Below are 13240 nucleotides of genomic sequence, written 5' to 3' on the forward strand. Positions count from 1 at the left end.
TATGGCATTCACGTTCACCTATCCTGTGAGATCACAGTGCTCGACATTGCTCCGTATGACTCCAGTTCCCCGAACTCCGCCCCCGTGGAAATCAGATTGGTGTTCGTGGGCCGCTAAGGCTTTCCATCGTCATCATTTGCTTTCTGCTTCTTTGCGGCTGGACCCTCATCAACTGGCTCGGCAGTGGGCACGTCAGGAAGTGTGACCTCGGCCAACACATGAGAGTGGTCGGCCCCTGCCTTTCTGCCTAGTCCGTTCTCTGACGATTCTCCGGCCTGTACTTCCTCCCAATCATCGCTCTCGGACTCTTCAGTAGACGGAAAGAAACGTCTATCTGGGTTAGCAATACATTCCAAAGATCTGTGATCAATACTCACGGCAACCAGTGATTGTATGCATCAACATCCTTCTCCACGAAAGTGCAGAAGATGACTCGCTCAAGCTTATCACCATGCTCGCCTTCGAGGAAGTCCTTCACTGCCTTGATAGCAATAGGAGCAGCATCGTTGCTTGGATAGCCATAGACACCTGTACTGAGTGCACTGAATGCAATGCTCTTGCAATCACTGGCAACAGCAAGCTGCAAGCTTTTGGTGTAGCATCCCGCCAGATCCTCCGCGCTTTCCTCAAGAAAGCGAGAGCTGTAGATTGGGCCGACGGCATGAATGACCTTCTTGCATGGAAGCTCATAGGCATCAGTGATCTTGGCTGAGCCAGTATCGCAGCCGTCTAGCCTACGACATTCCTTCAGCAAGTCAGGGCCCGCCGCTCTATGTATTGCGCCATCAACCCCACCTCCTCCTAGCAGCGAGTTGTTTGCAGCATTGACGATGGCTCCAACTTGTAGTTTCGTAATATCTCCCCGAATGAGGCCGATGCGGTCATTAAAGGACTGGGAAGGTTTGGGTGCTTCGGTTCCCTTCTCGAAGATGGCGGGAGCGAGCTTCTTGAGGTGGTAGAGAAGAGATACTGTGGGTATCTCCGCTACTGGAATGATCGGCATGACTCTTCTTGCCGCGAACATGCGGAGCGCTATGTTGTGTTGTCTCGGTAGAGCTGCCTGCAGGTGCAGGCGCAGGTAAAGCACTGGGACCTGAGGTGAAGAGGGAGGAAAGGAACCTAGGAACAGCAGGCTGGAAGGCTGAAGTGGATCCAGAGTAAGGCTGCATGGCGCGGCGCTTTGACCACCCAGCGCTAAATGTGACGTCACGTGCAAGTGAGGGGCTTAGCGTCGCAAGCAGCACCCCTCAATATTTTGTTGTTGACTCACCACGCGGCGTTGAATCTTTTTCCTGCATCCGGCCTCGATCATCAACCCGGACGGTGACCCTTTGCAGAGATACCCACCGATCCTCTAATATAGCGATAAAAACGGCCCAAGGAGGCTCCCGTACGATTATGGCGGACGCAATTGCTGAGAATGTAGCGAAACTCCAGCTGGACGAGGAGACTGGCGAGATGGTCTCAAAGTCGGAGTTGAAGAAGCGCCTGGCGAAGCGATCGAAAAAGGCAGCCACAGCAAAGGCCAAGGCGGAAGCTCCAGCAAAGTCGGCCACTACAGCTGCAAAAAATGCTCAGAAGAAAGAAGAGGATGTCAAGGTTGAGCCAACAAACATGTTTGCTCAGGGGTGGCTGGATGAAGTGTACAAGGAACGACCAGTGAATCCGGTGACCACCCGTTTTCCACCAGAACCAAATGGATATCTGCACATTGGTCATGCCAAAGCAATTGCCGTCAATTTCGGATTTGCTCGGTACCATGGAGGCGAATGCTATCTGCGATTTGACGACACCAACCCGGAAGCTGAGGAAGAGAAATACTTCACCGCGATCAAGGAAATCGTTGAATGGTTGGGTTTCAAGCCCAAAGAGGTTACGTATTCCAGTGATAACTTCGACAAGCTGTACGCAAAGGCAGAAGAGCTTATCAAGCTGGACAAGGCATACGTCTGCCACTGTGGAGGTAACGCGAAAGCAGACATCTTGAGTACTTATGGCTGACTTGCTATAGATGCTGAAATAAAGGCGCAGAGAGGCGGCGAGGAGCGTGGCCCGCGATTTCGGTGCGACCATGCCAGTCAATCTGTAGAGACGAACCTGGAAAAGTTTCGAGCGATGCGAGATGGAAAATACAAACCAAGAGAGGCGTTCTTGCGCATGAAGCAGAATATCGAAGATGGAAATCCTCAAATGTGGGATCTGGCTGCATACAGAGTTTTGGATGCGGAGCATCACAGAACTGGGCCGAAGTGGAAGATCTACCCAACCTACGACTTCACGCACTGCCTCTGTGACAGCTTTGAGAAAATTTCCCACTCGCTATGTACCACTGAATTTATTCAATCTCGGGTCTCGTACGAGTGGTTGAATACCAGCCTGGGTGTTTATGAGCCCATGCAGAGAGAGTATGGCCGTCTGAGCATTGCTGGAACAGTCTTGTCGAAGCGAAAAATCATGAAACTAGTCAACGGTGGCTATGTTCGGGGCTGGGATGACCCAAGACTTTTTACTCTGATAGCGATCAAGAGACGTGGAGTCCCACCTGGAGCCATTCTTGAATTTGTTAATGAACTTGGTGTAACGACCTCTCCCACAACCATTCAGCTCGCTCGATTTGACCAGACCATTCGGAGATACCTCGAGCGAACAGTTCCCAGACTTATGCTGGTATTGGACCCGATTCCTGTTGTTATCGAAGACGCCGAAGAGTTGGAACTTGATCTCCCATTTTCACCGAAGATCCCTGCTATGGGAAGTCACAAAGTCAAGTTCACCAAGACAGTCTACATCGAGCGTAGCGATTTCAGAGAAGTGGATAGCAAAGAGTATTTCCGGCTGGCGCCTGGAAAGTCAGTTGGACTTCTTCAAGTACCTTATCCAATTAAGGCCGTTTCATTCACCAAGGATGGCGATAAAGTCACCGAAATCCGAGCAGTCTATGACAAGGATGGTAAGAAGCCGAAGACATACATCCACTGGGTCGCAGAAGGATCGAGAAATGTTGAAGTACGGATACATAACGCTCTTTTCAAGAGCGAGAAGCCTGACAGTGCGCCGGGCGGCTTCCTTGAGGATATCAACCCTGATAGCGAAGAGATCTGGCCTAAAGCCATGATTGAATCGGGCTTTGATGAGGTTAAAAGACGTGCACCATGGCCAGAAGCTGCTGGAGAATCGGAGTTGGGCAGGGGGGGCCTTGAGTCTGTGAGGTTTCAAGCCATGCGTGTTGCTTATATGGTAGGCGATTCCAAGGGTCACGTTTTTACAGGAGCTAATACTTGCCAGGCAATGGACTCCGACAGTACTGATGATAAAATTGTACTGAATCGTATCGTCAGTCTGAAGGAAGACGCTGGAAAGTAGCGACCGTTGAGGCTTACGAAATCCACACTGCATTTTTGGAGTTAAGCAAGAAGCGTGGCGAATCTTGATGGTACAAGGCGCAACTTTAGATGAGTAAATAAAACCCTGTCAGTCTACCTGAGCATTACTTCTGTTGCAACTCAGTATTTGATTTACCTGGCATTTCTTTGTCCACTTGTAGAGGGGCACATAGAGAAGTCAAGATCGACGAAGCTATTCTGGATCGATACAGGGACATGCATTTTGCGCAGACAGATCAGTCAAAGCCGGCGCGTGCCCTACAGCCAGATATACTGGTCTCAGACACTGCTGCCTTCAACGAAGAGTTCCAGAAATGAGATTGTTAGACGAATGCTCCAGTGGGCCAGCGAACGCATAAACCGTGCATTCCAGAACGGCAAGTCATCGAAGGCTTCTGGTAACCAGAGCTGTTACCACATATCTTTAGGGTAGTCAGGTGCGAATGATTTTGTAGGAGAATGTATCCGAAGATATGAGGCTGTGTAAGTACTGTCGCAGTCTGTGACTCTAGACTCAAGATGCAACTGAGATCTGACCGGAAGATAGGGTTGGCATCCGAGAATTGTAATAATAGACTGTTATTATCGTTATTGTTGTCGTTTCATATTTCATACATGAGGTCGAATGGAACGCCTGCCTTCGCACTCGCCCCTTCGACATTGGCGGCCACCCTCTCACCGACTCCTGTCGCATTGGCTGAGATACGTACAGAGGAGTCAAATCCTTACACCTGGGCACCTTTGTCGTCACACCATTCTCTCATCCACGACAGCTACCAGCTTAGATGAAGTTGAACATCTGCCAAGCCAAAATGACCACTCTTGACTTGAAGATATACTGTTATTACATTCGTGATTTATTGTCCTTGCTCCCTTGCCGTTTGCTGCATCATCAGCTCTTCCCATAGCTCAGTCGGTATACATCCCTCAAGGTCTTCTAAGGCATTTTCTGACAGGTACTCTTTGGTCACCGTAGCGTCCAGGTTGACGCTTTTCATCATCGACCCGCCCAAATGTTCTGGATCGAGAAAGTACACGTTCTCCGGTACCAACCCAGCATAATCGTCATCTTCGGTCCTTCTGTAACCGTCCCTTATACCCCCGCTGCAGACCATCTGGATCTCACGAAGATTTCGAAACACTTTGCTAATCGATTGCACCTCCGACCAGGCAAAGTACTCGTCGTCAAGCAGTCGCTCAAGTCGCAGCCGCTTGATTTGGTATCCTACAGCCTCGAGTTCATGCACGTCTGTATCTCCAATGGAGACCACGTCAAGGTCAAGGTTGAGCCAGACGTAGCGCTCCAGCTCAAGGTCGTGCCCGAGCATGATGTCGGAGCCGTCGTATGTTTTTTGAGCGGGCTCGGAAAAGGCTCTACTGCACAGACATCTAGCTTTAGGGTGCGTAGTCAAGTACTCTCGAGCCTCACGGCAAACTTGTAGCTGGACTGGGGCTGCGGTAGATGAGCGCAGGTGCCGCAATGGCCGATTGAGTGACCACTTTTCTGCATCTGCGTTGGACAACTCGGTCTTGGCAGGCTTTGGATACCTGGTGACCACACGTACTTCAACGATACGTGGCTCGACGATCAATTCCCAAATAGCAGTGCGGAGCTCGAGGGATAGGCGTGGAAATGGGTGGAACGTTGGTGTTGTAGTGGTAGTCATGGTCTTGCAAGTTGACCTGCGGCATGTGATTGCTGGTTTCGGTCAGAAAGGTGTTCGTAAAGGAAAGGAGAGCTGGAGATCTCAAAGCGATGAACACTTTGAACTGCTTACTTCTTCGGGCAGCTGACATGAGTGTTTGTCAGGAGACGTTACGACGTGAATATGCGGCGAAGATGTTGTTTAGGACATCAATCAATCTCCGCACATCTATGCGGGCAGGGTACGTATGTCTGCGACGTAGGGTTGGCTGGAGTTGAATGCCTTAAATAATTTATCCTTGGCATTAATTTAATTATTATTTAACGCTTTAGAGTTGAATAGTTAATAAATAGAGCCTTTACAAATATGATTAAAGCGTATTATCACGTTACCTCTTTAGGCTAGATTTCTACTAATAATATATTAATTTAGTATCACCTAGTGAAATCTTCCTGGTTAATTTATTTTTATCTTCTATAGCTGATGCGAACGCTGATAAAAAACACTTCAAGCTGGTATGAAAAAATGTGGCAAACGAAACGAAAGTAGAAGCTTAGAATACAGGACCAGATTGAAATCCTCCAACAAATGCGATAAAATCGCCTTGTGGGGACTGATCGGAAAGTTGTATTCACACCCAGAAGTCCCAGATGGTGGTAACTCCTTGTTGCCACCGGCACAAGTATGACACACCTTTGTTTCTATTACTTGAGATACGGATCGAGGGCGATTCTCAGGACTGACTCTCCATGGAACGATATCCTGACCAAAAGATCCCGGTTCACTCATCGCTGACTAGCTTAAAATGATTCTTCGAAGGTAGACTTGCCATGAAACACGCGGGCTTCATTTCATATCTTGGACGTAGCTGCATGGCGTGTGACAGCTGGGACACGAAGAAAACCTGTCGGGGAGATACGTGTTTCGCCACGGTCAAAAGCTCTGGTAATGGCGACCAGATCCACTTTGCATTCCTCCTTCATATGTGAAGAACATTGTAATTAGATACCGTGGTGTATTAACGCTGGACTCGACTGGTGGAGGCAGACATAGACAAATCACACCTTCACAGCACACGAAATTTCCAGGAATTGACATAAATCACCGGTACCAAGGCATCGTCTGGACATTGTAGCTGGCTAAAGTCAAAGAGATGCCCTACAGGTCGCTCCACGGTATGGAAAGCCTCAACTCAAAAAGAACAATCTGAATGAAGATGAGGACGATATTCGGTCGCATGTCGAACGAAGATCTGATTTAAGTGCTCAATAAGTAACTCCACTGGCCAAAATTGACTCTGATCTCAACTTATACCTTGTATAGTTGGCCGAAATGAGAGATATTTCAAGGACTTATGGTGAACTGTCTGTGACGGTGTCAAGCTTGACACTCTAATTTAGCCATGAGAATGTTCTATCCTGAATTACGCACTCGGTACGTATTTTAAATATCACCAGAACTTAAAATATAGGTCTTACTGGTTACACTTCAGCGTTCGGGTCATTACCGTCTGGAGGATACTTAATGGAATTTCGGCAAGACATCACACAGTATATTTCAGATGTGTGATCCGTAGAAGTACGAAACAACTCAGCATTAGTCGGTTCTATCGTTTATTCGACTCATAGGTGCTATTGGCAAGTTCTAGTGCAGGGACAAAAGGAGAAATTCCAGCTCTGGATTCACTGTTCTTGATTAAGTAGCTCCTTTCCGAGCCAGATAGCGGTTGCACTTCATGCTTGTCGCTGAAATCCACAGTCACAGTAAGCAGCTCCGATTTCTCCGTAAATTTCTTTCTAGAAAAAAGGTAACATGCTGTTCGAGGTTATTCTGCAGTCCCTTTGTACCAAGCTTCAGATTGGGTGCGGTTAAAAGTCCGTTCCGAGCATGTCTTCTACACGATTCTTAGGTTCTGCAATATCTCTAGTAGCTTTGTGTTGTACACTAATAATTAACATGCTTTGACCTCGTCGAAAATGAAGCTTTCTCTCTTTACCCAAATAAGTCAAAGGTATTCCAAAGCCATGTAGACAAGAGCTGTACTATGAGGTGTTGTTTCGGGCCTCCTTATATCGATACGAAAGTGGAGTAATGCTACAGAGTCGTGTCCAAAAATAGACTTCGCTAAGACAAGTTGCCTCTGGTACGTACTGCCCTCTGCGACATGTACAAATACTCTACCGGTAAAGTGTTCGCAGTTGGAATTTGGTTAGCTAAGCTGCGATCCGCTTTCTATTCATAGTAAGCTCTCAAATTAGTCACTTGACGATTCTCATGAAGCAGTCTCGTTTGATTAGCCTTGGAGATGAGGGGGAGCGAGACTGAAACGAAGACATACGACTACTTAAAGTCTCACCGCCTAAATATCTCATTTAAGAGATTTGAATTTTTGTCCTAAATTCGGGATCAAGAAAGTCCGCCGGTAAGACGAGTGCTAGAGGCATTGACGCCATCCAGATGTTGACAATATCTATAATCAAGAACCATGTTTTGGCCCCTTTGCATACTTCTGCGTTCGACCGGCAGACTACTCGGAGTCCTGGTGTTTATTTACCCTCGCCTACCGAAAGGGGGTGGCGGTGTACATCGCTAAGCGAAGCGCCAACGTAGATATTAATACCCAAAACCTAAGCAGGTGGAGCACAATATTGAAACCGAAACAACGCCTAAAGAAACCCCACTATTTCCGAATATCTAGAGTATTCTGTATTCGGACAACTATCTTCTGTCCGACTGTCGATACGGTCTACATCCAGATGTTCGGCTCTTTAGACAGGCTCATTACATCTGACTACTGAATGGAACCGCCAGGCTACGTTAATGAGCTCCAGACTCAAGTCCTACCGTCAATCGTGATGATTTATTCAATCACACAAACGCACATCGGGTAGAAAAGCAGTTCAATTCATTAATGCTCGTTAATGCATCTCAAACATACATACTCGTCTCACGTTATCGGATATATTGTAGCTTCCCCTTGTGTCCCATCGTCAACAACAACAAGCTGACCTCAGTTGTTTCCCTTGGCTCCACCGAAGAGAGCTGCCAATCCTCCAGCTGCTGCACCTGCGCCATTTCCATTTGCAGCAGTCTTGCCCCCGGCACCCTGTCACTGTTAGATTATGCTTGGTTGAAACGATTCGGCTCTTCTTACCTTATGATGTCTCTTGTTGTTTCCCTTGGCTCCACCGAAGAGAGATGCAAGGCCACCAGCTGCTGCATTTCCGTTGGCAGCAGTCTTGCCTCCGGCACCCTGTCACCATTAGATTAGCTTGGGTTGTTTGGAAAGATTTGGATCTTTCTTACCTTGTGATGTCTCTTGTTGTTGCCCTTAGCCGCTCCACCACCGAAGAGAGCAGCGAGCCCGCCAGCTGCGGCATTGCCGTTTGCAGCAGTCTTGCCTCCGGCACCCTAGTCAAAACAATGAGTTTAAGTTATTACCCGTACAGAATGCTTCCTACCTTGTGGTGGCGGACTGCCAAAGATACATCGGCTTGAGCGATATCGACCTGTTATTCTGATTAGTTTCGACCTCTAACCATTATGGAGTATGGCCATATGGACTAGGCTTACTGGAGCCGCCTGGGCAATAGGCATGGTAGCCATCAAGGCTACAGCCAAAAGTTGAGTGAGAGCGGTCAACTGCATGATGACGAAGTGTGTGTGAAGTAGAATTTATGAGGAAAGAATGTAACTGGCCAGCAGATGAAGAAAGTAAACAGCGAGAAAATTACGGAGATGAGAAATGAACGCGAGCTGCAGTTGATAGACTAGAGAAAGATTGAGAAGATACTGAGCAGGTATCTGGATGTCTTGGGTTACTTATACCACACTGGTCCCACGACAGATGGCTCCGAAAGCCTTGCGTTCAGCACAAACCGAAACCGGATGGAAATCTGTGCCGGGTAAATGACATAGATTGCTGATCTACCGTCGGCGATTTGTCTCACTTCGCCCAGCTGGTCATTACTAGCTAGTCAAGCGCCAACAGGACATTCTGTAGGAGACTATTTTCAATGCAAGCGTTACTGCTTGGCGTGGTGTAACCTAGCACCTGGGCATGCAGGTTTCATCCCATTGAAGAAGGCCACGGCTTCTCTTGTTAACTCAAACTAAGCATAAATTAAATCCGCTCTGACGCGGAAGTGATGGACCGGCGAACTTCAGCACCAAGTCTGACGATAATTGCGTGTGTGATTGGCAGGAAGTCGTTGTTGGATGTTGGATGTGTGGCGCCAAGTGGCAATTGCAAGCAGCCAGTGCTCGTGCGCCGTGGGTGGCTTAGAAGAACTTTCCCCTCCATGTTTACACAGAAGAGGTCTTGCGATTGGCCACAATGGATTCGTTTACCAAACATGATGGTCGCTGATCGCTCTGGGATCTGTTCGACTGCGAGGCGTCGAGGTCGCTTAAGCCCCCTCGGTACCTCCGCCTTGAAGCTCGCTAAGCTTCACGATCCCCTGAAACCAAACACTCAAACAGTCCCAGAACACCCAACGCGACACATCTATCGGATCCTCCCCAAAAATATCGCCAGTTTCGTGCCTTCATGCTGTAGGACGTGACACCAGAGGTCAGCTGTACGTTTCGATCTGCGTCCTACTACACATGTGATCCGCCACGACCAAGACGTCCTCTCAGAGATTCAGAAGGTTGAGCCGATGTGCCAAATTTGCCAAGTATCTCCAAGACTTCGCCTCCCAGGTATGCCTCGAAAACCTCCATGCCACGCTCAAATTCATCCCGATTTTTTTCGCCTTTGTGCCAGTTTAGAGCTTGCGGTCTTACAGCATTTTTTTGTCAACGCACTTTCTCACATTCCAACCCTTCACGGAGGCAAGTTGCTCGACTCAATCAGAGGCCTAGGAGAAGCAACCAGTCCCGTGAAAAGCTCTTCTATCGCAACCTCGAGACGTAGCCTACTATGTTTACTTTCGCAGTAGGTTCCTGCACTAGTTTTCTATTGCAACGATCCCATCACGACTGGCGATATTTTCCCAATCCCCTCGTTCAACGAGCAACGCTTGTTGAGTTACAATACTTCTTCATAACAATTCAAGATAAGTTCGAGGGCACAAATTGTTTGCTTTATACTAACTAACGCCACTGAAGAAGTTGTTTCTTATGGATGTGCCAACTCCACAGACAACGAAACCCGCACAGGATACATCACCAGTTTTCCATACCCTCAAGAGCCATACCGGCATACGATGCTCAGCAAGTCTCTGCTCACGCAAATGCTCCCGAGCTCTCCACTGTATCAATCAAACTTTCCCTGAGCTGGAGTCTTGTGGCGATTGGCGCAGCGAACTTCAAATGGAAGCCCTGGAATCTCAAGTTCAGCGTAATATCAAGCGATTGCTTGAGAAGGTAGCTTGATACCAGAGTCTGGATACCCGAAGCCAATGTGTTGCGGCTGCAAGTACAGCTATTCTATTGCAGTACAGGTTCAAAAGGAACAAAATTATTTGCCAAGTATATTGCACATCCCGCAGTAAAACAAAAAGCCACCCACACATCACAGAAATATCACGCTCTTACATGATAGGAGGGGAAGAAACTCTCTCAAGCAAGGATGTAGTAGGTAGTCATACTTGAGTGCAACTACCCTTAGGAAGCCTCCCGATTCATCCAACATTCAGATGCTATCCAAGTCTGGGTTTAGATCTGCTGAGGAATGACTCCCAGGAATAATAATTTGGATGCGCTGCCTATCTATCCGTCAGTATCGTCGACCCATGAAGACTCCTGCTATCCAAATCAACTTCTATCAACCAATCAATCTATGAACAACTCTTGGACCGTGCCATGTAAAGCTTTCCCTGATGAAGTGATTCGTTTCTGCTCTCATGTCATCTCCTGCCGTTCAACATTTATCTGACATTCAGTTATTCGTTATCCCTCATTCCATATCGTCGACTATATTAGTCATCTAGCTTAAATCCATCTTCTCCACCTCAGATACATCTGCACCAGTAGTTTTCGCAGCACCAGAATTCTCAACCTTCCGCATCAACCAAGCCATAACGCCCCATACACAACCCATCGCCTCAACCCTATCACCTTTCAGATACATGTCATACCACTTCGTCCTCCTGATCTCCAGCCTGTCCCACTCGTTTTCTGTACCGCCCTCAAGCACGCTAAGCAGCTTTTCGCTAACTCTCGCTCGCACAATTGAGACATGGTGATTGAGTGCGCTCATCAGAAAAATGTCGTCGTAGCCTTTGCCTGCCACCTTTCCGATAGCTGAGTATCGAGCCCTACGATCCCATGTTGCCGATGGTGGATTCAACTTGCGATAGTTCTCGTAGACGGCCATCATTGCACTCTCCTTCCCTGCTTTCTTACTGCGCTTGGGCGGACTTGGACCATTCAAGCCTCCAATCTGCTTCTTAACCTCATTTGCGATCTTGACGCCAGGGATGTCCTCACCAGTGCTAGGAAGTTTCTCAGGAACGCCAGAAGCCAGCGCAATAGCCGCCTCCTCAGCTTTGTCCCCTTCCCGTCCGATTGGCCCACCAGACCCGCCTCCCCATCGCGGCGTGGTAGTCCACCATTTCGCATCGCCAAAGCGCTTCTCGGTTTTGCCTTCCCGGGAGCGGTGTTGCGCTGTGAGAAGCACGCCAACCACCTCACGGGCTAGGTCGAGAATTTCGTCAGAGGGATTGCTGAAGACTGTGCTCGCTCGGGCGGAGAGGGTCGCGACTGGCCCTTCGACTATGCCAGCTCGGGCCGCTGACCGCTCAACTGGCATGCGGTAGACAAATGTCACTGATGAATTGAAGTAGAAAGGGGGAGGTGTCGACTTCGCCGGCGGCGCGGGCGAAGGGGTAAGGTGTAAGCGTGGCTCTGTTCGAGGATAAGAAACGTTGCAACCAAAATCATAGGCAACAAGCTTGACAAACGCTGTGAGAAGATTCTGGCGGTAGTCTGGGGGGAGTTGGGCACCGTTTCCGGACGGAACGTGAGTTTTCATGTGATCTGGTACATCATGTGTCTCTCTCTCGACGACCTCTTCCGGAAAATCAGTCTCGGACTGTTCTGGCTGTTGTGAACGCGAGGTGTCGGGCCAGTAACCCGAGAAGAATTCTAAATTCTTGAAGAATTCGTAAGCGTTTCCTAGACGGGCAGCTGTCTCTCCAGTTGGGGCTGGTATGCGTCTGATTGTCCTGAAGGCTGCGGTGTTATCTGTGAGCAACTCCTTTTGGCGTTCTCGATAGGTTTGGACGCCAGGTGAGAGGTGACCATTGCTCAGAGGTTGCCGTGTAGCTTCATTGGACTCCAGGAGATCTTCTACTGCTATCTCATTCCACTTCTCAAGTGGAGGCAGGTAGCTGGCGTCCGGGAGGAGGTCTTGTGGAGATACATCCGAGACCACGTGCACCCCGACAGCCTCCAGGTGCGAGAGCTTGATGTCGGTCGCCCTGTGAATAGTCTGGAGGAAGCTGACTAGCGAGATATCTTGCAGTTCTCGAGAGACTTTCTCGTCTGATTGTGGCGAGCATCGAGGGAAATTGACAGGTGTCGGAGAGGGAATAACTCGTGGTGATGTGTCTGTTGGAGGGGGCAGAACGCCTGTTTGAGACTACACGTGAGCGTTTGGTCTTTGAAAGTAGAATTCAATGCCAGGCTTCCAACATTGCCGATAGAAATGTGCTCCGAACGTGGAAAGCCGGATATCGAGCTCTGACAGCTGTCTGAGAGCAACATCCGGCTTGTCTAGGGGAGAGATTTAAGGCGTAATTGGCATGACAGTGGAGCTCAATTGATGAGGCATCGTCAAAAGGAAGGAGCATACAGAACAGGGCAGGACAGGACGGGATCGACGGGACGGGATGAGACGAAAAGTGTGATCTGACTGGCCATATCGCATCTTATCTTATAAAATTCCTAGGGGCTTTGCGTACCGATATTTCCAAATGCAGCGAACATGGCGGCTGGGAGAATGGACCTGACCTGCAATTTCTAGCTCGAATAATACTGTCGTCCAGTCCAGTTGCACTGGCGAGGCGAGGCGACGGTGGCGGCGGCCACGGTCTGGCGGGGGCCCTACAGCAAGGTTGTTGTCAGGTGAGGGAGGGAGGGAGGGAGGGAGGCAGGTACCTAAGGTAGGTGCCTCTATTAGGTAGGTAGGCAAGTTACCTTCAAGATACACCTACCTACCTTATGATGGGAGTGGCAGCAATGATAGGCACGAGTCGGGTCGAG

The 13240-nt window shown here is 48.8% G+C and overlaps 5 protein-coding genes across 5 annotated transcripts; 1 reads left to right on the forward strand and 4 right to left on the reverse strand.

Annotated features, from left to right (window-relative positions):
- Positions 1-113: 113 nt before the first annotated feature.
- Positions 114-1024, reverse strand: ONS95_013921 (uncharacterized protein; the record flags this gene model as incomplete). The annotated part of the gene is made up of 2 exons (XM_058507571.1): positions 114-330; positions 378-1024. 2 exons carry the CDS (start codon positions 1022-1024, stop codon positions 114-116), a joined length of 864 nt encoding a protein of 287 aa, XP_058356741.1.
- A 164-nt stretch (positions 1025-1188) lies between these two features.
- GLN4 (Glutaminyl-tRNA synthetase) lies at positions 1189-3363 on the forward strand (the record flags this gene model as incomplete). Its single annotated transcript, XM_058507572.1, has 2 exons — positions 1189-1963; positions 2012-3363. The coding sequence occupies exons 1-2, from the start codon at positions 1399-1401 to the stop codon at positions 3361-3363; spliced, it is 1917 nt and encodes a 638-aa protein (XP_058356742.1). The 5' UTR covers positions 1189-1398.
- Positions 3364-4240: 877 nt separating this feature from the next.
- Positions 4241-5050, reverse strand: ONS95_013923 (uncharacterized protein; the record flags this gene model as incomplete). Its single annotated transcript, XM_058507573.1, has 1 exon — positions 4241-5050. The coding sequence occupies one exon, from the start codon at positions 5048-5050 to the stop codon at positions 4241-4243; it is 810 nt and encodes a 269-aa protein (XP_058356743.1).
- A 2903-nt stretch (positions 5051-7953) lies between these two features.
- Positions 7954-8810, reverse strand: ONS95_013924 (uncharacterized protein). The gene is made up of 5 exons (XM_058507574.1): positions 8603-8810; positions 8491-8538; positions 8336-8440; positions 8184-8282; positions 7954-8135 (listed from the first exon to the last, which is right to left on the reverse strand). The coding sequence occupies exons 1-5, from the start codon at positions 8675-8677 to the stop codon at positions 8040-8042; spliced, it is 423 nt and encodes a 140-aa protein (XP_058356744.1). The 5' UTR covers positions 8678-8810; the 3' UTR covers positions 7954-8039.
- Positions 8811-10961: 2151 nt separating this feature from the next.
- On the reverse strand, positions 10962-12964 carry ONS95_013925 (uncharacterized protein; the record flags this gene model as incomplete). The annotated part of the gene is made up of 2 exons (XM_058507575.1): positions 10962-12607; positions 12940-12964. The coding sequence occupies 2 exons, from the start codon at positions 12962-12964 to the stop codon at positions 10962-10964; spliced, it is 1671 nt and encodes a 556-aa protein (XP_058356745.1).
- Positions 12965-13240: the final 276 nt, after the last annotated feature.

The sequence above is a fragment of the Cadophora gregata genome (assembly GCF_030347475.1).
Source record: "Cadophora gregata isolate MNR1 chromosome Unknown scaffold_8, whole genome shotgun sequence".
Lineage (NCBI taxonomy): Eukaryota > Fungi > Ascomycota > Leotiomycetes > Helotiales > Ploettnerulaceae > Cadophora > Cadophora gregata.

Coding starts and splice junctions, on each gene's coding strand:
- ONS95_013924 (XM_058507574.1), bottom strand. CDS start 8,677: ATGCAGTTGACCGCTCTCACTCAACTTTTGGCTGTAGCCTTGATGGCT. Junction 8,539..8,602: donor CTATTGCCCAGGCGGCTCCA/GTAAGCCTAGTC, acceptor TCAGAATAACAG/GTCGATATCGCTCAAGCCGA. Junction 8,441..8,490: donor TGGCAGTCCGCCACCACAAG/GTAGGAAGCATT, acceptor TGTTTTGACTAG/GGTGCCGGAGGCAAGACTGC.